Source organism: Periplaneta americana, chromosome 10 (genome assembly GCF_040183065.1).
Source record: "Periplaneta americana isolate PAMFEO1 chromosome 10, P.americana_PAMFEO1_priV1, whole genome shotgun sequence".
In the NCBI taxonomy this organism is placed as follows: domain Eukaryota; kingdom Metazoa; phylum Arthropoda; class Insecta; order Blattodea; family Blattidae; genus Periplaneta; species Periplaneta americana.
Window position 1 is genome coordinate 80,063,258 of NC_091126.1, and position 24,185 is coordinate 80,087,442.

The following is a 24,185-nucleotide window of genomic DNA, read 5'->3' on the forward strand; positions in this document are numbered from 1 at the left end:
TAGGATCAGAACATGATGGCAAACTTCCTAGAACTTCAACTGCACAAAGAGAAAAGATTCCAACTTTCCTGAATCCAACTGCAAATTTGCTTGCGATATCAGAATACAGTAACTTTATTCCAGAGCTTACTTAACAATGGAGGAAATGCATTTTTTGAATCTGTTGGCATGCTTCTTCCATCTGGTGTCCCTTTTCACTCGTCAAGTATTTGCCGCCAATGGTATTTCAATTTCGAAAACAAGTTCTGTTTAGTGGTTGCATCAGATCGGTCACATTTGGAGACTGCAAAACCTGTGATAATTCATTCTTGTGACGTTCTGAAAAGCATTTTGCCCAACGTCTTTCAGGTAGATTCTTAGTGAATGCTGGTACTTTGCGGTCTTGGCTATCCAGGTACATTTTCACATTACACCTGAAGTAGAATAACGTTATCAGAAATCCAAGATTGGACATGGATATAGCATGTTCGACGAATGCACGAATGTTTTTTTTCTGAAGACAAGAAGAACCATTGCCAATCAGGTGAGTTTAGTTTATTTTCATGCAGTGCTCTCGATTTAGGTATTATAGAACTACGAGGTATTTTGTACTTTTCTGCGGCTTCCCGCTGCGTCAGTACCTTGTTGGTGATATCTTTTATACAAAGATTCATACTTCTATCATCATATAGCTTATAGGACCTTCCTGCCATCTTTCTACGAAAAATTTTATTATGTGCACCACCAGAAGCTATAAAAAAACATTGTGTAATGTAAGAACCGAAACCAGAAGTCGGAACACAACTATGGTCCACAAAAATGATAGGACCATAGTTGAACTCCAAGTACCATTTTTTATTATTCTTCCAATAAATATGAAAATACATATGCAACTGTAAAAATATTCATTAAATATATGTAAATACTAAATTACCTGTCATATATATCATCAAGAACACAGAAATTCTTGTTGTGGTAACTGATTGCAGAGAAAGTTTCCAGTGGACGAGGTAACATGCAAAACCTAACTCCAATTGACAGTTGACTAGCGACAAAACATGGCAGACAGGATGCGTTTCATAACCCTCAAAATATTATTATATCTATGCTCTATGCTTTAGTATTTAAATAATCACTAACTGTCACTAGGAACTGAGATATCACTGTTTTCGTGAGCGCGTGTGTTTGGACCATAGTTGTGGCTTAGGACCATAGTTGTGTGAAATTACGGTATAGGCTAGTATTGATCATTGTTTTAAGTTTACTTTGTAATTGAAACGCTTGTTATTGTCACTTGTTCAAGGTTCTATTCGCTGTTATAAAAATTGTTAGCGAATATTATTATTATTATTCACTCCAGAATTGATTAATATTAAACGCCGCATCAAGAATTTGATTGCTAAAACATACACTTGTGTTATTTCAATTAGGTTGTTTCGGTTCTGATACCAGGTATCCTTCGTTTTAGGAGTCGAAATCAAGAAAGCATTTGATGAGAAACTATTCAAAATAATTTATTTAGACTATTTGATTTATATGGCGTCATTCCATTTTCGACCAATGACGTGTAATTAAATTTTGAATTCCAACAAATCACAGTCATACATCGCGATAATTTTTCCAGCTCGATTTATCACTGTCAATTTATCGCATGGTAGTTCTTTTGTTTAGTCAGTGTCGTCAATTGATTCCCTGTAAATTGATGAGAATGAATCCATTGTACTAAATAAAGTGCGAAATTCTACTTCTACATCTACATCTTCATCTACTAATTCCATGTCCATTGTATCTAAGAAAATGACACTCCTTCACAACAATTGTTGATTTGATTTATGTATTAATCAGGTTATTATTTTGTAATTATATTATAAAACGTTTAAATTAAATGTTGTTATGATTTCAGGAACTAATGGAAATGTATTTCTGTTACAATAACAAGAGAAAAGAGCAGTACATGTAATTAAAATGGTTAAACCTGTATTTTGATTTTCTCAATTGGCATTACTGAATTACATCCAATTTCTTTATTGCAGTAATCGATATTAATCTATTTCAACTTCACAATGTCTGCATAGATTAAGTATTCATAAATATACAATTATTAACTTTTTGTGAGCGAATTTTAGGGGTATATTATTTACATTTTTATTTTAGTCACGAAATAGTCCTAATAAATGTCACTCGAGGTCTCAGATTACCCAGATAAATCTCAAACCTTTTGTGGCAGTGGCAATACTACAAACAATTATTAGCCCTATTTTTATTTGTTGCTTAATTTATTTACAACTTGTAATATTGTTCAGTGAGTAATTGTTTAGAAATCAGTTTTTTAATATAAAACGAATAAGTCTTATTCATTTTGTGAGAAACTGTAAACAAATATTACCATTTTATTAAAAAAAATGAAATAATTAAGACGATTTCAGGCAAAAGAACGCAAGTCCACAAACTAAAGGTTTAAGGCAATCATTATTTTTCATACATCTGTTCATATCAATGTGATGATAAATCACTGACACTAGAACATGTTTCTAATCACAGATTTTATGTCTTTCTCACTGTCACAACCAATATTCGCTGTAACGAATACGTCGACGATATCAATAATTTAGATAGTATCAAAGTGAACTTGGAATATTTTGCATGCCTTGCTTCATTTACAAATAAAGGTAATTTAGTTTCGAAGTTAGAAATTAAAAAAAATATATTAATAATTATTATGTTATGTTACTTTAATACTATCATCTGCCAAATATATATCCACTGAGATATCACTTTGGAATTAAAAATCGGAACATTTTAGCAATTGTTAGTATGTTCGTACAGTGAACGTAAGTAAAAGGTACGTGTACATGCAACACAAAACCTCCTGAAGGTTTCAGATAATGCGTTCATAATAATGATTATACCTTCCACTTCATCCTGACAGTAAACTTTCCAGTAAGCAGTTTCATTATAATTGAGTGGCAGAATACAAAATATTTTAATTATGAACGAAACAAATTGTTATAAATAATGACAAAAATTAATATTTCTTGAGAAGGCTATAATCGTTCTAGAAACAATAATCTAAAAATGAGTGTTACGAAGGCGACACGTACTTTTTCATTATACGTTTTGCGCTTTTCTCAACAATTCAGTTTCTTTTTGATATTGCAATTCATATTACCATTTGTTTTCATTCATGCCTAAATGAACTCAATAAATATACACCCAAATGAAAGGACGAACTTTCTTTTATTGGTTTACACACAAAAGGAATTCTCTTTAATACAAAATTTAAGTCATAAATTTACGAGTTCATTAGATATATGTAAACATTTTTTCGCAAATTTGATAAATATCTACATGTATTTTGTATGCATTCCTAATATTACATTTTTCCACTGAGCAAGATTTTTTTTAATCTATATGCACTTCTCCTCCGATTTAGTAGAATGCATTTGAGTCTAAAGAAAGCAGTAAAACAGTACAACGTGGTCTCTTTGTTGTGACGAGAATCCAAGCCTCTGTATGCCGGAAAGGCATCATGTCAGAAACACGTTCACGCTTAAGTATTTCTCACAAAGTAAATATTATTCAACGCCTTGAAAACGGCGCAAATGTAATGGATATTACTGGAGAGTTTAAGGTAATAGTTATTTCTTTGTTTATTTACTTATTCACTTACCTGTTTGTTCGTTCGTCCGTTCATTTATTTATATATTATTAATGCATTTTATAGATAGATATGTTCTAGAAAATAAAATTATTTTGTATTAACGTTGTATCTCTGTATGGTTGTGAAACTTCACTCACTTTGAGAGAGAAAAACCGGTTAAGATTGTTCAAGAATAAGGTGCTTAGGAAAATATTTGGGGCTAAGAAGAATGAAGTTATAGGGGAATGGATAAAGTTCCACAACACAGAACTGCACGCATTGTATTCTTCACCTAACATAAGTAGGAACATTAAATCCAGACGTTTGCGATGGTCAGGGCATATAGCACGTATGGATTCACCCCTACGGTGAATCCAGAAATGCGTATAGTGTGTTAGTTGGGAGACCTGAGGGAAGAAGACATTTTGGGAGGCCGCGGCGTAGATGGGAGAATAATAGTAAAATGCATTTGAGGGAGATGGGATATGATGCTAGGGACTGGATTCACCTTGCTCACCTATGGCGGGCTTATGTGAACCTCTGGATTCTCTAAAGGCCATGTGTAAGTAATTAACGTTGTATCAGATCCACTTTGTTAAAATGAATTATCAACTCTTAAATACCCATTCCCGTATGATCGGTTTTTTTTGTTCATAATATTCCTGGAATTTCATGCCGTACCTAAACATGATGCTTGCCGATTGCAGGGAACTTGCTCTAGATCTAACTAGATGGACATTGACGTTTTCCTTTATTGATGGAGCAATGTACTGTAAATAATATCAAAAGTATATTACAACTTTGTTATAATAATTCTAACAAGCCCGTCCCACTTCATTGTAAACTTTTACAATATTTTCTTTGATGTTCACACATGCGTAACGAATTTTTGCTTTTCAATGTAACGTAAATGTGTCTTAACAATAAGGACTTCTTAGATGCCGCCTTGGTAGCTCAGTTGACGCAGCACTGACTTACGATGACTGCGGACCCGGTTTAAAATCCCGGTGATGAAGGAATCGTATTTCTGTTGGACAACGCCAAGGTTCCTGATAGTTTTTTCTCCTTCCATCATTTCACCGTCACTCTCCATTTCAATATTCATCATTATCATTTCGATAATATCTACCAAACTTTTGCAACTGGATGTAGTGTTGTGACTGGCGTACAGGTGGTATCAGTCTGAAGAGGCTTTCTACTCTACTCGAGGTGTGAAAGGACATTCTAGCCTCTAGCGGGACTTCATCGAACGTTGAGGCTACATGACTGAATCGACAGATAGCAACATATAGCTGAGTCACGATATCTGCAGAAGAGCGATAATTGAGAATCAAACATTTCCCACATAAAGGAGTTGTTAGGTACAATATGCCTCAGGCTACTGTGTTAGCCCTGAGGCCCCTGACCCTGACCCTGAGGAGAAAAAAGAGGTTCTCAGAGTCTTTTATACGTGGTCACTACTGTATTAAATATAATTCGCAACGATGGGTAGCCTATAGAAGACAATTTCAACACAGCGTTTGAGGACTATTACACCCGAACGCTGCCCTGTGTCTGCCCAGGGTGGACCCCCACTCCTCTCTGTCGCTGAGGTTGTGGTGGTGTACGAATGCATGCAATCATTTTAGTAGGTTATTTTACGACGCTTTGTCAACATCTAAGGTTATTTAGCGTCTGAATGAGATGAAGGTGATAATGCCGGTGAATCGAGTCCGGGGTTCAGCACCGAAAGTTACCCAGCATTTGCTTATATTGGGTTGAAAAAACCTCAACCAGGTAACTTGTCCGACCAGGAATCGAACCCGGGCCACCTGGTTTCACGGCTAGACATGCTAACCATTACTCCACAGGTGTGGACTGCATGCGATCTTCAGCTCTTCTCGTCTGTTCGATGATATTCTGCAGGCATTGTTGGATTATGCGTTCCATCATTCATTCATCCATATGGTGTACTATCGTTTGTGCTTAACTGTTTTGAATAAGAGTGAAGAGAAGTTTGTCGACAGTCGGTTCAGGATTTAACCCCTCTTGGGTGGGCTTGTATCTTGTCTAATCTGACGACAACAAGTTCAATATTTAATATGCCATATCAATGTACGGGCAAAAACGTAGCCTACAACATTAAACGTCACTTTGAAGTTAAACATTCTGATACCCACGCTTATATTATCGGCGAAGTAAGTAAGGCATTAATAACGAAACTAAAAGTCGAAATGCAGCCTTCTTACGACGAGGTAAATATCATTTCAACTAATTAAGTACTCTAAGCCCAATATAATTAAATTAATGGTTAGGTTATAGTAAGTTTTAATTTGAACAGTTGTCAACAATGTATGGGAATTATTTTGTTTATTATATTTTATGTTACAAATATTAGCAAAATAAAAATAAAATAAATAATAGTAACATATTAAATGGGTTTGACTTTATCATGTCACATATAATAATTTATGATTATTATCACTTGTTTAGAAATAAATATTTTCATAAGACACGTAGTATAATAAATTATTCATACATACATCTGTAGTATACGTTATTAAAAAAAATCCTAGGTGTGTGTGTGCGCGCGCGTGCTCACGCGCGTGTGTGTGTGTGTGTGCGGCCTCGCCGGGAAGAACCCTGAGGGTTTGCAATTACCGACACTGGAATTTCCTAAATGTTCCTCCAAAACTGGTTTCTCTAGTGAAGCTATGTCTCAATATATCTGCCTTAAATCTCTATCACTAAATTTATTCCCTCCTAATATTGTATACGTCGTTCTTTTTTTTATTGGAAATCAGTTAAATACGTTCTTTTGTTTAATTTCGTGAAAATCATACCAATTTTTCAATTCATTTCATCGGAACAACCTAGTCCCTACTGTTCAATTATTCGTTGAATACAGAAAATTACAAGCACACCGTTAACTGAAAGCCTGGAGTGTCGAGTTTCTACGTTAGATATTCCAGTTCAAATCTCTAAAGCCTTGGTTTTTCTGAACCGACGCATGCGGCGTGCGAGATGCGAGGCCTGCATCGCAAAAATCCGGACTACATGAGAGATAGTGAGTGGTTTCTATAACTGCGATGTACGCAGACCTCGCATCTCCCAGTTATAGAAACCACTCACTATCTCTCGTGTAGTCTGGATTTGTGCGAGGCGGGCCTCGCACCTCGCACGTCGCATGCGTCGATTCAGAAAAATCAAGGACTACCATTTTTCTAAATATGGTTCCAGTCTTCGTCCACCAGTGCAAAATAAAAAGAAAAATACTTCGTCCTAAAAGGCTGGGTTGCTATCACGTTTGCCACTAGATTCGACGTCCGGAGTTTCAGATCCTACTAAGAGCGATGAGTTTTTAGCGTGATAAATATGCGTATTGCCTTCTAAAAGAGAGGTAAAGTTTCGGGGTTAATTATATGTACCATCATCAGAGTAATGCAGTACCAAATTTGATCAGTTTGGAAGCAACAAATTATACGCCCTTCAGGTCGAGTACTACACTAGTACCTTCATTGTGGAACTTGTGAAGTAGTTCGAAACATTTGAGGTATTAAATCTCAACGCACAATGAAATTTAAAAAAAAAAAAAAAAAAAAAAACAGAAAACTTTTCTTCTGAAATTTTGTATCACGGTATGTAGATCTGCACGCAGATGGAGAAACTGATAATTGACTAATTGATGGCTTCAAATGTACCCAAAGACGAAGTAGTGGACACTGCGAAACTTGAATTACATAAAAATGGTCATAAGGCAATCTAGTCGAACTTTGAGAAGAGCAGAGGAACTCGTGAGTAAGCTTCACGTATTTGGTGATGTGAGGAGGTAACGTGCCCACTCCTTGAGTAGAGGTGTGCCCGACTCGTTTCCACCGCGATCCTATCTCGCAGACCTCATACGGCCACTTCATTGACATGCTGGTCTTATGAGCACCTCGCTCATACGTAAAAGGTATGTGCCGGAGAGACAGCGCTAAGGTCAGGACTTCGATTACCGAGGCGCCTATTTTAATCAGGTTTCTTAATAGACACCATATTGAGGCAGGTAATGACCAGTGCCGTTACCACGATCTTAGGGATGTTTCAGAACAGTAAAACAGCACAGTCAATAAGTCAGTTGACAAAAGTTCATTAGTTTTGTAAACAGGTTTCATTTAAACGTAAAGCCTTACAGATAGCAATTATTACGAAAAGACTGTAATAATGTGTTACTTACAAACCTACATTAGATGCTCAAAGTGCCCTTCTTCCTTTTCAACACCTAGAGATATTATACAGGGGTAGGCGGGAACTGCACACCGCTTTTCGAGGGACCCACTAATCCTACCCGGATACTGCACACTGATTTACGAGGGTTTTACTAATCCTACCTGGAAAATGCACAATTTACAAAATATGTTTGTTTTGCATTTGGCTGACTTTACATTGAAACTTCGCTTACTTCCTTCCTTTATTATTTTGCAGTTTAATATACATAGGCCTAAGTCTCAGTTTTTATGTCCGAAAGTTTATTCACTAATTTATATAATGATGGATGACTGCTGTAAAAACTGACATTAAAATGCTTGTGAAATGATTCGTAGACATTTGTTGTGCGAGAGGTCGATGCATTTATGGCTGCCCATACAGCGGGAGGGAAAATTGCATCTTCGGATATGTACGTTTCTGCAAATTTCTCAAGTCTATTATCTATCGGTTTTATCTCAGCCAGTTCCATAGGGAAGAAATCCCCGATCTTCCTCTCGATTCAAATACATTATTCCAAAAGCCATCCTGAGCCACTGTCCTATCTCACTGTCCTCTTTGAACTCCTTCGCCAGTTCTACACATTGTATTTTACTCCACCATGCTTGCGAAAGATGGAAGTGGCAACCTACGAATAGGCCTATAATAGTAACGCATTCCCAAGTTTTCATCACTGCAGCATGTATAGCTAGTTCAAAGTCTATTACTACATTAGATGGAGTGAAATTCATGTTGCACACTGCACATTTATTTATAATTACCTGCAATAGCTTTTCATGCATTCGAACACTTTTGTTAAGTAAAGTGCAAAAAATTAAAGGGGCATATTGATCATTCTTTACGCCGTGAATTGTAGGCCTAAACATTTGGTATGAAAACTGAAGACAATAACGAAAAGTTCCGTCCATGTAGATTGTACCAAGTCCACATAAATAGGCCAGGTTGGAAACAGTGAACACAATTATTCCACTGTCTTTGTGATTGAAAAGAACGAAATCTTCGCTTCGGTTAATAATAAAGTTTAAATGACTCAGCATGTCTTCAACTTCGGATTGCGATTTAGGTAGAAGAGGCTGAAGTTTTCTCCGCGATCTGTGTAAGTTATCTTTTATTCGAGATATGTCACGCACTTCAAGGTTTTTTTCTGCAAGCAAGATTTGACAAATAACATGAAATATTTTTGATGGCTTACTATTAACATCATCGATGGCTTTTCTTTTTGTAGCTGCATTAATTATTTGGCGATTTAACATGCTAATATCCACCACATGTTATGTTCACCGAGTTCTCTAATAATTCTCATGTTGTTCAACAAGGTATAAATTTTCACATTGTATTTTCTAACACAACAACTTCACATTATTTCATAGTTTTTCAATTCCTTGGCTTTATAAAATTTAGTCCTCATATACCAGGACTAAATTTCCCTGTTCACTTTCAGATTTAAACAAACGCTCCATTTCGAACAAAATTAAAACAGTTTGGTGAATTAAAGCTATGGACAGTAACGGCAAAGCAGGTAGAAAACATTTTGGTGTGCAGTTTCCATATGACCGTAATCCAGGTAGAAAATGTTGGTGTACAGTTCGTATATGACCGAACTTCAGGTAGAAAATTTTGGTGTGCAGTTTCCGACGCCCGGTTATACAGACACACAAGTCGTATGACAAATGTTCTGGGAAAGTAGTTTTCGAATTCGTACTAAACACTTTCCTTTGAATGTTCCACATCACGAATATTCGTTGGATAAACAAACATTTATCTTCTAGTATTCCCCACACTGAAAAGTCTGTCGGGATAAGATCTGCCAAACGAGGAGGCCATTCAATTGTTACACGTCTGCCAATAGATTCGTCAAACATTCCATTCAAAAAGATCCTCACAATCAGCCTATATTGAGCGGGTGCATTAACTTGTTGACATATGAACTTCTCCCGAACTTGTTGCAGGTGCTCAAAGATTGAACTCCGTTACAGTTCTCGTCCGATAATCCCACCAGCAAAATTTTCCGCACAAATAGTCACAGCAGGAGCATTTAATTCTGTCTGCATGACCAAATGTGGATTCTCAGAATACCAGTAGAACAGATTTCCCTGTTCACTGACTCATTTAACTTAACAATAGCTTCGTCAAACCAAAGAAAAGGTCTGTAAATTTTTACATCACCTTTATGTCACACATTAGGCCTATTATATTATATTATATTATATTATATTATATTATATTATATTACATTACATTACATTACATTACATTACATTACATTACATTACATTATATTATATTATATTATATTATATTATATTATATTATATTATATTATATTATATTATATTATATTATATTATATTATATTATATTCTTTGGTCGGCGGGAAAAGGCACACAAGTCAAAAAAGTCGATTTTTTCGTTCTACCTAATCACATAAGTCAAGTACTTTTTCTAATTTTTGAAATAATAAAATTTATTTTATGTGGAATTGAAAAGGGTCTTACTTTGATCAACATACAAGAATTTCATTATTAGACTTTTATTTAGTTAAGAGTAAATTAAAAAAAAAGTCTCTCCTGAAAAATTCATTTTTTTTACTTATGTGCCTTTTCCCGCCGACCACAGTTATTATATTATATTATATTATATTATATTATATTATATTATATTATATTATATTATATTATATTTCATGACATTTCATCTGTGTTAATTACCAAAACTTTTTTTACAACGTACACGCAGTAAAGAGCAGATATAATTCCCAATCGTAACGCTTTTCGTATTTGCCCTAAACTAGAATCATTTTTAAGTTTTGAGACTTATATTACAAGACAAATCGATGAGACTTTCGCAAAGTAGTTGCATTAGTACATTAGTTGTTGTTTTAATATTTTATTTATTCATATTTAAAAAACAGAGTTATTCGGCGTTGAATTTCAACGTGAGAGAAAAATGGTCCAACGAAATTTGTCCACATCCTTCTATTAGGGACAGGTTCTTTCAAATACCGTAAACACTGTACCTGAAGTTTTACTTCCCTCCGGGACGATACCATGTTAAGTTTTCGTTGCCCTTGGCTGGATTTGAACCCACAAACTACGAATCAAGTAATGAGTATGGTAACTTCCACATCACCGAGGACAGTTCATATAAAGTGGTTCAACACAACACTCAATATAACTCTGTATAGAACATAAATTAGCGAATCCACTACTGGTAGGCCTATACAGAGTGTTTCAAAAATACGGGGCATAATTTCAGGTATGTATTTCCCACATGTAGACAATAAAAATAGTTCATTACAACATGTGTCCGGAAATATTTCATTTCCGAGTTATGGCCTTCACAACATTGAAATTCACCGGAACGTTTTTCTTTCCGCAGGTCGTTGTCATTACAGAAGATGTTCAAAATGTCCACCTCCTGCTTGAATACAGACCTCACATCGATGTCTCATTCACCTGCGAACACGATCCCAAACTCCAGGAGTATTGCGTATGTCCTCAGAACATGCCACAATTCGATTCCGAAGGGATTCCAAATCAGGCACCGGAGACGAATAAACCAATGATTTTAAATGGCCCCACAAGTAGAAATCGAGAGGGTTCAGATCAGGTGAGCGTGGAGGCCAAGCAATTGGGCCACCTCTACCTATCCATTGATTAGGAAACCTTCGATCCATGTACCGGCGAGCCGTACGACTGAAGTGTGCAGGAGCGCCATCATGCAAGAAGTGAATGTGTTGACGATTGATCAGTGGAGGGAGTGTCTTCTAAAACATGAGGTATGGTGTTTTCCAGGAAGTTTGTGTACGCCTGCCCCGTAAGTCTGTTTACAAGTACAGTACATGGGGTCCAACTAATGGATCACCAATGATACCGGCGCACATGTTGAGGGAGAACCGCACCTGGTGATGAGATGGAACAGTTGCACGTGGGTTTTCATACGCCCATACATGCTGATTGTGGAAATTTGTTATGCCATCTCGTGTGAACTGTGCTTCATCTGTAAATAATACTAAGGCAGGAAAGTTCGGATTTACACCACACTGCTGCAAGAACCACTGACAGAACCTAACTTGTGCAGGGTAATCTGCTGGTGACAGGGCCTGTACACGTTGCAAATGATAAGGATACAATTCATACCCTTTCAACAGTCTCCAGACAGTCGTATGAGGAACACTGACTTGCAACGCTACCCTTCGTGTGCTGATAGAAAGAGTCATGTTCACAGCCTCCAGAATCTCCTCCTGTACTTCTGGAGTTGTAGATCTTGGTCGTCCCCTTCCCAAACCAGGAGAGTTAAATTTTCCATACAGGTACTCGCACAGACGGTAATGGAGACGTACAAATGTCTTCCGATCTGGACATTGTCGCTGTGGGTACCTCTCCTGATACAAACGACGAGCCAGCGCAGCATTGCCGTCCGCCTTACCGTACATGAAGTGTATCTCTGCCAGCTCTTGATTTGAATACATGTCGCACTACACAACACTGAATGTAACCTTCGCCTCGGAATGAACTGTCAGAGTGCCCTCTTAATGTCTCCTTTGACGGCAACGACCTGCGGAAAGAAAAACGTTCCGGTGAATTTCAATGTTGTGAAGGCCATAACTCGGAAATAAAGCATTTCCAGACACATGTTGTAATGAACTATTTTGATTGTCTACATGTGGGAAATACATACCTGAAATTATGCGCCGTATTTTTGAAACACCCTGTATATATGCTATAAGCGGAACTCGAACTAACTACTCTCTGATTTTCGCAGCGTATTGCGGTGGATAAATGTGTTTGTTTGTTTGTTTGTTAGATGTTCGTGCTGAGAACTGCAGGAGTTCAAGGTTTCAGTTATATGTTGGAATATTAACTAACTATTCTCGTTATTTAGGTACGTGATTAGAAAATCACATGTCATTGTTTAATAGCATCGTGGAGGTTATTACTAGTTATTAGTCTTTGAAAGAGGATAAAAGAATATTTTGTACGTTTTAATGTCCTTATTTTCGTTTACCTAAGATTTCGTTGAATGGCTTACAATGAGATATTTGAACAACTAATTAGAATCACAGACAGAGCCGCCGTGTATTTTGTTTTTTGGCATGACACACCTTGACTTGAGAAAAATAAGTTATGTTTCGGAACCACTGGCCTACGCGTATATTCTGCGGACTTGCGTTCGACGTGCGGAACTCTTAATTTGTCTTCGTCAATTGGAAATCAAGAATGTTGAGTTATCATTGGCATTGTGACTTCCATTGTAGTCCTGACATCACTAAAATATCTTACTTACTTGATTACAAGGAAAGAGTAGTAAGGCACAGTACTTCGCAGATTTATTTCTTAGAAATTTGGAATTTGTTCTTCGCCGATACTCTGTGTTTGTGATTTTTACACAATAGTATGTAGAATAATTTCTATACAGTATCTTGAAATAATTCCTTGCTGCTATATTTAAAAGCTCTCGTCATTATAATTATCTTAATTCATTTCAGAGGACCAGAATTTCTAGTCCAAGAATGATTCTAATATGTAACAAGAAACCCGAAAATACTTCAAATATAATTTTTAGCGGTATTCTACCTTTTAGAGAAGTAAAGCCGCGAAGTATCACGACATTTTTTTTGTTTGTGCGAAAAACCTATGTTGATTGCCGCGAAATAAGATCCCTTTTAGCCACCGGCTCAACTCAGTCGGCTAAGGCACCTGCCTGCTGATCTAGAGTTGTGCTCGGGCGCGGATTAGATTCCCGCTTGGGTTGATTACCTGGTTGGGTATTTTCGAGGTTTTCCCCAGCCGTAAGGCGAATGTCAGGTAATCTATGGCGAATCTTCGGCCTTATCTCGCCAAATACCATTTCGCTATCACCAATCCCATCGATGTTAAATAACCTAGTATAGTAGACGATACAGCAGCGGCATCAGCACAGTGTACCCTCGGGCTAGCGTCTCTTACCTGCGGATAAGAGATACACTAGCATGCATCCGTAGCTGTAGGCGGGTATGTTTTCTCTCTCTCCCTTCTGCATGAAGGTGCATATTCCTGAACACTCCTTACCCATTTCAGCGAGTGCTGACAACCACTGTGATACAGAGTCTTTAAATAACCAAGTTAAAAATATCCCTTTATCAAACGCAAATTATGGAATGTATACCAAAAACGTGATGTAATGCGATTCTAGTCACTATTTGTCTTTTTTCCCTATCCTAGACGCTTTGTTTAAAATTTCCATGGATTTAATCAGGAGTTCGTCATAGGCGAGATTACCTCTCTCGCACTGAACCAACTTTCAGAGCAGAGAAAGGCAAAAAAAGAAAAAAGGCGAAAAATATCAAGAAACTTGCAGACAATAGCAGAAATAAACTGAATAATATGGCGGAGGAGGATCTAGCCGGAATATTTCAAGCAACTGCAAAGCTTATTTATGTAGCAAATTTGATTTGAACCCCATAGACGCTGTCAGAAACGTATCCCTCCTGAGCAATATCCCGAAGAATATTTCTTTCTGTCGGGTTACAATGCGTTAAGTACCAGGTAGAAGAATATACATGTCAGAAGAATATACATGTCAGGTAGAGAATGAGGACTGTTTGGGCAAACTTTTAGAGGACCTACTAAAGGACCAAGGTGAATCTGCTGCAAAATATTTGCAGATAATGTAGTTTCCAACATCAAATCTGGACAGCGAGAGGGAGTTTTCTGCATACACCGAAATTTTTACGAACTATCACACAACCCGTCATGAAGATAATGTTAAAACTATGCTAGATGTATGTTTTTGGGGTGTGTTTCAATGCTGAGAATGTATTTTGTTTTTTACGTGTTTTAATTTTTAAGCAAATAGGTATCGTAAATAGAATTTGATATTGAAATTGTTAAAATGGCCATATATTTCACAAAGTACTCCCGAAATACGAGCATGTATAACACCGAAATTAGTAATTGTATTTCACAATAAAAATCAGGCCCTTGCTGTTAGAAAATGTAGAGTTCCCACAGGTAAAGAAGCAACTTGTGAGAGCTCCATAGCGTATATTTTTTAACTCTCATCTGGTTCCCAGTTTCCTCAGCCTATGGGAACTAGTTACGTCACTCGCCTTTCGGGCGCCACACACGAAGTGGACACGACGTTGTCACGTAGATAATGTATATTCCACAATTTTCCTTCCGCGCTTATCCGCCTGCCGTCCACCTGCTCGTCCACGAGCTGTCTGCCATCGGGGTGAGGGAAGGAGAATGCTATTAGTTGCAACGTCGCGCTCTGGCGCTGTACCTTCCATGTACTTTACTAGAAATGTCAGAAGTCGCATCTTTCTCCATGACCACTGTAATTATGAGATTTCAATCAATGAATTTAAAACTACAGAGATATTCAGTCAGTTAAATATATGGCCATAATGCAGCAGTTATGTAATGCAAATAGTAAGGGCAAAACGACATACTCGCAGAAAACCACATCCACATCTTTTCTGTAGGATCAACATTATTATAAACATACGATATACTCGCAGAAAACCATACCCACATCTTTTCTGTAGGATCAACATTATTATAAACATGCGACATACTCGCAGAAAACCACACCCACATCTTTTCTGTAGGATCAACATTATTATAAACATACGACATACTCGCAGAAAACCATACCCACATCTTTTCTGTAGGATCAACATTATTATAAACATACGACATACTCGCAGAAAACCACACCCACATCTTTTCTGTAGGATCAAAATTATTATAAACATACGACATACTCGCAGAAAATCACACCCACATCTTTTCTGTAGGATCAAAATTATTATAAACGTAAGACATACTCGCAGAAAACCACACCCACATCTCTGTATATCAAAATTATTATAAGCAGACTATATACTCGCATAAAGCCACACCCACACATTTTCTATGTGTAGCAAAATTGGTTTAAACAAACGGGAATCGAATCTCACTTTCTTTCATAACCTCAGTGACTTATGAGAATAGAATTATCAATATGGTTATGGCAAATAGTGAGCCAAAAATTCTGTACAAGACAATATTCAGAATTTCGGTGCACTGTTAGCCGAACGGATAGAGCGTTGGCTTTCAACGCTGGTAATCCGGGTTTGAGTCTCGGCGAGTCCAACTGAAATTTGTGATGGACAAAGGCGAAGCTTGGTAGTAGGTTTTCACAATTACTTCCATTTCCCCTACTGACATTCAACAATTGCTCCATTAATCATTCATCACCATATGGTGTTACGTAAATCGCCTTCCATGGTGCACCAAGGGCAGTGCCTACGAGCGGCTGAAAGAACTATAGCTTCGGCGGATCGCCTAAGGAAAGATGGGGACGCCTGGGACAATGAAGCACCAGGAGCGTTTGCCTGCTGATTCGGACTGCTCTTGGCCGTAGGTTCGATTCCCGCTTTGGCTGATTACCTAGTTGTTTTTTTTCCGAAATCTTCCCCAGCCGCAAAGCGAATGTCAGGTAATCTATGACGAATCCTCGGCATTATCTTGCCAAAATGTGATCTCGCTACCACCAAATGCATCGACGCTAAATAACCTAATAGTTGATACAACGTCGCTAAATAACTAACTAAAATTCACCCGTTAATATATATATATATATAATTACATAGAGTATATGACAAAACAAACAATACTGAAATAAAGTTATCGCTCATTTACTATCCATGTTTCCCCATTAACCAAGTATTTATTTATTTTATATGATAGTTTGACATATTTTATATTTAGTGTTGGGGGTTAGTGCTGAAATTATGGTTTTCACAACAGAGAAGAAGGTGTTAATCGTCGAGCATTATTTCCGGTCATACGGAGTGGGGGTCATAATGGGCCGAGCTTGCGCCACGTTAAAGAGCAGTGCCAGAAGCGATTTAACAATGCGGCACCAAATAACACAACAATGTTAGCTGTCATCATGAAGTTCCGTCGTACAGAATCAGTCTTACGTCACGTTGCATGTTATAATGACGTATTTTGATTTTCAGTGTGTGTTTGTAATTTCAGTATTGTTTGTTTTGCCGCATACTGTATATCGTCGTTGTTCCTGCAGTAACTCCTATGTGACGTATTTATCGATTTTCAGATTTTTGCTCTATTAAATAACTTAAATAGTGATACAGCAAATAATAAAATCTCCTATATGTAATTATATTTCTTTGTTTCGAAAATGTAAGAATTCACAGTCTCCTATGTACGGCTACCATAGGATGAATAAATGTGTTTTTTCTTCCTACTGAAAAATGTTATATTTTGCACATAGGAGTTATTGCAGGAACAACGACGATATACTGAATTACATGCTACTACTTAGAAAGCAGACGGAATGGGGAATTTTATTACTGGTCCATTTTATAACTTTATATTATTAATATACTGTACGTGCGTAGAGAAGGAAATGGTTTGGCTTTGGATTGTAACAGACTATGGCTGTCATGGCTGCCATTTTGTATACACAGGAAATGCCTTGTCTGTCTTACTGCGGAAAACATTTTTTTGTTGTATAAAAATGCATAAAAGATTTTTATTGTTAAAATGTAGGTCGTTATTTAACCTGTATTCAGAAATTATTATCTTTATACATACAATTCGAAATAAACTAAATAGCATTTTTAGTTATGTAAGAGTCAGTGATGAATACCTCACTATCCATGGGTACTAAGCCGTTTCTTGAAAGTATACTGCACCATATATTTTGTATGGTGAAATAAGTTAAGAATTATAACTTGTTTCAAGTTAAAGTTAATTGTCTTCTATAAGTTACTAACACTTTAGTTAAAAAATTTGGTGTGTAAATTTAGAACGGCACATATAATTATAGCAATGTATCATTACATTTAATCCTATGCAACAGAGTGTATTAAAAGTTTACCACTATATATGATCCAACCTTAAATTTAGAACATACACACAAACCCAAAATATGATCGCTAATAGAAGCCTCCATTTAAACAAATCTTATTTTAGTACTTATTAGAATTATAAATGTTCAAGGCAATCTGTAATATAAGTTGTCACAAAAAAGCTGGACTATTCAATAACCACATGGTTGAAAACAGATGGCCTTGTAGTCCAGGAGTAAGTTATTTTCAATCTGTTTAAAAAGTGAGGAAATGAAAATATAGAAATAAGAGCTAACGACGCAATTCTTCTTTCACACACAAGTTGGGCCGATCTATAAAAGAAAGGCGCAGTGTTACAATTTTCATAGAACTGGTATAAAAATGACGCTATGTAGGCATATTTGAAATGTCATATAAGCATTTATATTCATTATACTTGAAGGATTCGGAGCCATAGTGGGCCAAGCGCCATTTATTAAAAACGGAGAAAGCAGGAGTTAAAGTTAAGTGAATGTCATAGTTTAATGAAGATTGACATATCATTTAGTTTTAATGTATATACTTGATATTACTTGCTATGTGTTTCCATTGAATTACGGTAATAACATCATTTTAACCCTTGTTTTCTACGGTTTTAGTAAATGGCGCTTAGCCCACTATGGTTCTGAACCCTTCAATTATGACCGATTCATTTTTGCAACAATTTACATTCGTTTATTAATAAAGAATTAATCATTTTTAGACATAGTTATAGTTTTATTTACAACACAGTTCCTAAACCACATTTAAAAGTACGGTACCTTAATGCCATTTATTGAATAGTTAGTGAGAATTGATTTCGCGTTGTGAATTCTTTAATTTCTCCAGTATTTTGAAATCGTTACTTATATTCGTCTTCGATTTGACAACCTTAATACAGTAGACCTAGTTTTTTGTGAGGAGCTGTACTCTCTTCAGAATTTCAATTCTGTATTTCCATTTTAATTGAACGAAAATTTCGAGAAATACTCTAGAAACAGTCAAATTTTTCTTAAGATCATTGTCAGAAGTTATACTTTAAGTTCATTAAAAAGAGCCACTCTACGAGCAAAATTTCAACTGAAACGCATGGTAGATAATCCACATGAATATCAATTCGGTAGTCGACCTGGTTGGCGAGTTGGCATAGCGCTGGCCTTCTATGCCCAAGGTTGCGGGTTCGATCCTGGACCAGGTCGATGGCATTTAAGTGTGCTTAAATGTGACAGGCTGATGTCAGTAGAGTTACTGGCATGTAATAGAACTGCGGGACAAAATTCCGGCACATCCGGCGACGCTGATAAAACCTCTACAGTTGCGAGCGTCGTTAAATAAAGCATATTTATTTCAATTCGGTTCCAACACGTTGACGTTGTTAATATTATAATTCACAGCAACAAATAAATTGCTCTTCAGTGATTCAATGAACGACGAATCCTTCCAAAATTCAGGAGATAGAAGAATTAGAAACTTTTGAGTTTTCGGGCGACACTAAAATAGTTAATGATTTTAGCGGTGACAGTGACCTTGAGACTTTATATGAGACAAGATTCGCCATATCCCTCCATACATCCACTAGTGATATTTTAGAGAGGCAGAGAGAAAAGAGAAAAAGGAAAGTCTCTAGAAGAGAACAATCACTTACATTTTTCAAATCGGTTATTTTTTGTGAACTGCAGGCAAATATCTATTCCTTACATTCTGATTTTCGCTATATCGCTCGAAGGAATTGACTAGCCGCGACACTCCCATATTCATTCCCGAACGAGGTCAGTGGTTCAATCCTTCTCCGTTTCTGAGAGTTGTTGTTCAGTCAACAGTCCGAAGACAGGTTTGAACCTCATAAGTGACACCAATAAGGCATAACTCATGGGGTAACTAAGCCAGGAGATAATGGGGTAAGGTGGCTAGTTCCTTTCTCCCTCCATTGCATACATTGGTGACTAGTAACATATTACACTAATCAGACTTCAGATATACAAGCAATTGTTTTTCCTCTGACATATCGTCAAGTGAAATGTACTGCCTGACAATTGAGGCACTCAACGCACAAATTCACAAAATTATATTTCCACTTTACCTCTTTGTAACAGTACGCGAAATGTGAAACACAAACGAACACTGCGCTCAAATTTGACTTCCATCAAATTTATAACAATGCATTACTGAATTTCGTGCATAAAAACCGAAACATATATAATTTATATTCACATAAATATAAAACCAAAATATCAGACAATTTATGCTTGACAGTTCCTAAATGTACTACAACTGTAGCATATAATCACAGTAGCAACTTCGGTCCAAGGCTTTATAACATGATAATAGATAAATTCCCAGACATACAATTTGCTAATGCTCCTTATTTAAAAAAATCGATTAAAAGTTGCTGTTGACAGAGAAAATTTAAAGTTCAATTATTGTGATATGTGTTTTTCCTTCTTCTTTTTTTTTTCTTTTATTACTTTTTACTCTGTTATTCAATAAAATGTCTTAACGTTAACTTACGTGGAATGTCCCCTGAGCACGAGTATTAACTTACTCTTTCTGGAGGTGCTAGAGAGTTCTTATATTAAAAAAAATCAATATGTATCTTTGTTCTGGCAATAAAGTATTATTAATAATTGATTAACTGGCGATCTTACTCGTGTTAATTGTGTAAGCATGTGCGGCTTACAGCTGTTTCGGTGCTTCTTCACACCATCTTCAGAGCCTACTAGATCTCGGCGTCATCTCGAACTTCGCTGCCTGTTGTGTGGGTGCGTTCGATTTTTGAAAAGTGTTAAAATGTGGTGTCAAATAGTGTGTGTGTTCTGAAATTGATCTGTGTGTTGAGAATTTGATCAGGGTGTGTTCTAGTGTGTCTGTATATTTCATATTGTTCTAGTGTGTCGAGTTTTTGGTTTTTGGGTTGTATGTGTAGGATTTCCATGTCTGTATTTGTGTTATTGTATGTGTGGTTAGCATTAGTTATGTGTTCGGCATATGTAGATGTATTGTGTCCTCTGGTTATTGCTTTAATGTGTTCTTTGTATCGAGTTTGGAATGATCTCCCTGTCTGTCCAATGTAGATACTGTCGCAACTATTGCATGTGAGTTTGTATACGCCTGTGTGGTTGTATTTATTTGTTTGTGTTGTTTGTGTGTTGAGATGTCTTTGTAGTGTGTTTTCTGTTCTGTATGCTATGTTGTATTTCTGTTTTCTGAATGAGGGTGCGATCTTGTGTGTGTTTTTGTTTTCGTATGTTAGTGTCATGTATTTCTTGTGTTCTTGTGTTTGTGTTGTGTTTTGTGTGTTTTTGTGTTTGTTGAGTTTTTGTTTTGTCTTCCTTATGATGTTTTCTATTATGTTTGGATTATTTCTATTCAAGTGTTAAAAGTAGTGTACGAAAGATTCAACATAAAGTATTATTATTAAATAACAGGAAAAAGTGGGAATGATGATTAGGCCGACTTAAACTTTGAAGAGAACAATATGAGGAGCTCTTTAAACCAACAAACTGAATATGGAAATTTTGTGATTTGGGACATTTGTACCCTGAACGCCTCAATTAGGACACGAAACTCGTCACTCTCTAAATGTTATGTCATTAGAATCAATACATAGGCTACCGACAATAATAATTAGCTCTCAGAAGTTAATTTTTAGTATGGGAAAGAAGAAGCAATATGGCAGATTTATTTCAGGGATCATCTCGAATTTTTTTTTTTTTCAACTGTAGACAGAGCGTAAACAGATTGTTCCTGAAATGTGATCTATTGAGTGATTTGTTGGTCACTACTTATATGTTGTCTCAGAAGAAAATTTAATTTCCTCCTATAATAGAATTAATCCATAGTACATTTCATCAGACTAGCGTTATTACGTAAACACACGAAGCTAGGTGTGTAACTCGGCTCGGTGTGGGATGAGCGCACGTCATGTCATGTACGCCGCATATATATGCAGGCCCACTTAACAGTTGTGACTGGTTCAAGAGGCTGTTTCTGCGCAACAACGTGTCCATGCAATCTTGACAGGATGTCAAAGTGCTGCAGAGCTTCCTGAAGGACGCGAGTGTCACAAATTAAGGGAATTATCCGTTCCAAGGCTATCACTGCATTACACTGAACTCTTTACCACGAACCACGTAGGCGACTGGACAGAAAATCCTTAAACCCTTTTTTCGTCCCGATATTAAATTAAATGTTTGTTTCAAAACTTCGCTGCAAACTCTTCCCATTTCGTATTACTTGCACTTGTCTCAACTCCCCAAGTCCTACTTTTTCTCTAACGAATGTAACATGTTACACTCTTTGAATAATTTCGAGGGAAAAATTGTTCCGGAGCCGGGTATCGAACCCGGGACCTTTGGTTTAACGTACCAACGCTCTACCACTGAGCTACTCGGGAACTCTAACCGACACCGATCCAATTTTTCCCTCTATATCCACAGACCTCAAAGTGGGCTGACAACCGTCAAGCAACCAACTTCGAGTGCACACTAACTCCGTGTGACGGTTGTCAGCCCACTTTGAGGTCTGTGGATATAGAGGGAAAAATTGGATCGGTGTCGGTTAGAATTCCCGAGTAGCTCAGTGGTAGAGCGTTGGTACGTTAAACCAAAGGTCCCGGGTTCGATACCCGGCTCCGGAACAATTTTTCCCTCGAAATTATTCAAATCAACTTTGCAGGGAGTTATACCTGAAATCTTGATTTGCATGTTACACTCTTTGTACGATAGAGTAGGACGCTTGAATAATTAAAAAGTTTATCAAAATGAAATTATACATTCTGACACTTAAAATTTTCTCGTGTTTTAAAGTTGTCTGGAATATAGCACATTTATATTTTACTAGCCAAGAATGAATAAATAGTTGTAACTAACATACAGACACTTAAAGTTATTGCTGAGAACTAACGTTTACGAAAAAGAAGTGTCGAGATAGCGTATTACTGAGGGAGTTGGAAGATTAAACCACCATTTAAGATCGCTAGAAATGAAATAGCATCCGCAAAAAGATGCAATATAGTAATTGCTCACATGTTAGTAATAAAATAATTTTACATTAGCTGAGAAATAAAATAAAATAGGTAATGGAAGTTGATGCTGCTCTCCCCTAAAGGAAACTAGTCCCTTGCACGGGCTTGCCACTTACGTTTCGAATTATCATATCACCCGCCCTCATTGCAGATTTTGAAAAATGTAAAATCTTAGCCTTTAAAACTAGAACTAAAGAGACATAACCACATACAGTCGTGTGCAATACTGAAATTGAACAGTCATTGAATATAAAATTTAGTATTTAATAAATACTCATGCTGTTGACTTGCCCCGAGAACAACTTTATTACTATGAAAGCTCAAGAACTCCTGTCTCTCCTTTAAAAATTAGTGTGTGTTATATATTGTTATATCGGAATCAATGGGGTTCATTTTCTGTACTATGTATTTCGGTTAATTTGAACCCCGGGTGCGCTAGTACAATAAATTAATATTCTGGATTAAATTATGAAAAAATATTTGAACATGTACTATTAAAGAACATTTAAATGTAAACATCGCATTATTGGATATAAACAGCAACACAGAAACTGTCACAATTCGATGTTTAAGCAATAAAAACATTATCTCGTTAACTTCATATATGAGAGAGTAAACAAGGTGAAAAGAAAGCACATGTGCACTTAAGTCAATAATACGTGATGGATGCGACCGCGAAAGGAAGCGTACTGCTCATTAGAACCACAACAAGACACACGCACACACATGTCCGGGAAGCAGTGACGTGCACGAAATGAACGAGCACGTGCTTTCCAGACACATTCACTTCATTTTGTGAAGAGGAGTGCAAGGGATAGCACTGCTGTATCATAAAAAAGAGGCTGTCTTATCTATGTAAACATTACAACTTACGTCTCTGATAAAATTTCAGGCATGTCTGCAGGCAACGAAATCAATCAGGATCCTCGTGCACAACACAAATCCATGCAAGGTATCACTGCAGCAGAGTTGGACTTACTGTGATATGCGAGCGGAATGAGGATAGTGGAGATTTCGCAAACGCGTATGAGACCTGTGAGGACACAACGACCACTGGACCACTCACTCTCGCAGTAGTCGCTTGTAACAACAGCGCCGCCAAACGGAGAGCCGCCAGCACCGGTTGTCACACCTGGGCTCGCGATCAGCTACAAGTGTGTCAAGACGTTAGAAGATAAACTCCTCTAATATTCAACACATTACGCTCGGATGAAAACCGTTAATTTAAATATTAATTCCCTTCAGTTTATATTTCTGTTACTTTGAGTTTAGGGTTTTTAAGTTAGGCTAGCGTTTATCCTAAGCTGTTGTACGTGCTCTTTAAAATTCCTCAGAGCAAGCTATACTGTAGAGCCATGGTTCTTAAAATAGGGTCCGCGGAACTCCGGGGGACCCCGAAGCTCATTCTTGGCGTCCGCGAATATTCTCAATAGGAGCATTTTTTCCTTCCT

At 36.9% G+C, this 24,185-nt stretch overlaps 1 protein-coding gene across 4 annotated transcripts in view; it reads right to left on the reverse strand.

Moving 5' to 3' along the window:
• The window catches only part of Eaat1 (Excitatory amino acid transporter 1), a 304,861-nt gene extending 281,032 nt beyond the window's left edge, over positions 1–23,829 (reverse strand). For 2 of the 4 annotated variants that reach the window (XM_069837782.1, XM_069837781.1), the window contains exon 1: positions 23,608–23,790. In XM_069837782.1, the coding sequence (XP_069693883.1) occupies positions 23,608–23,630 (23 nt within the window). In that variant the 5' untranslated portion in view covers positions 23,631–23,790. Of the gene's footprint in view, positions 1–23,607 lie in introns of all 4 variants that reach the window. The other 2 variants (XM_069837784.1, XM_069837780.1) reach the window with 2 other exon arrangements.
• Between the last annotated feature and the right edge of the window lie 356 nt (positions 23,830–24,185).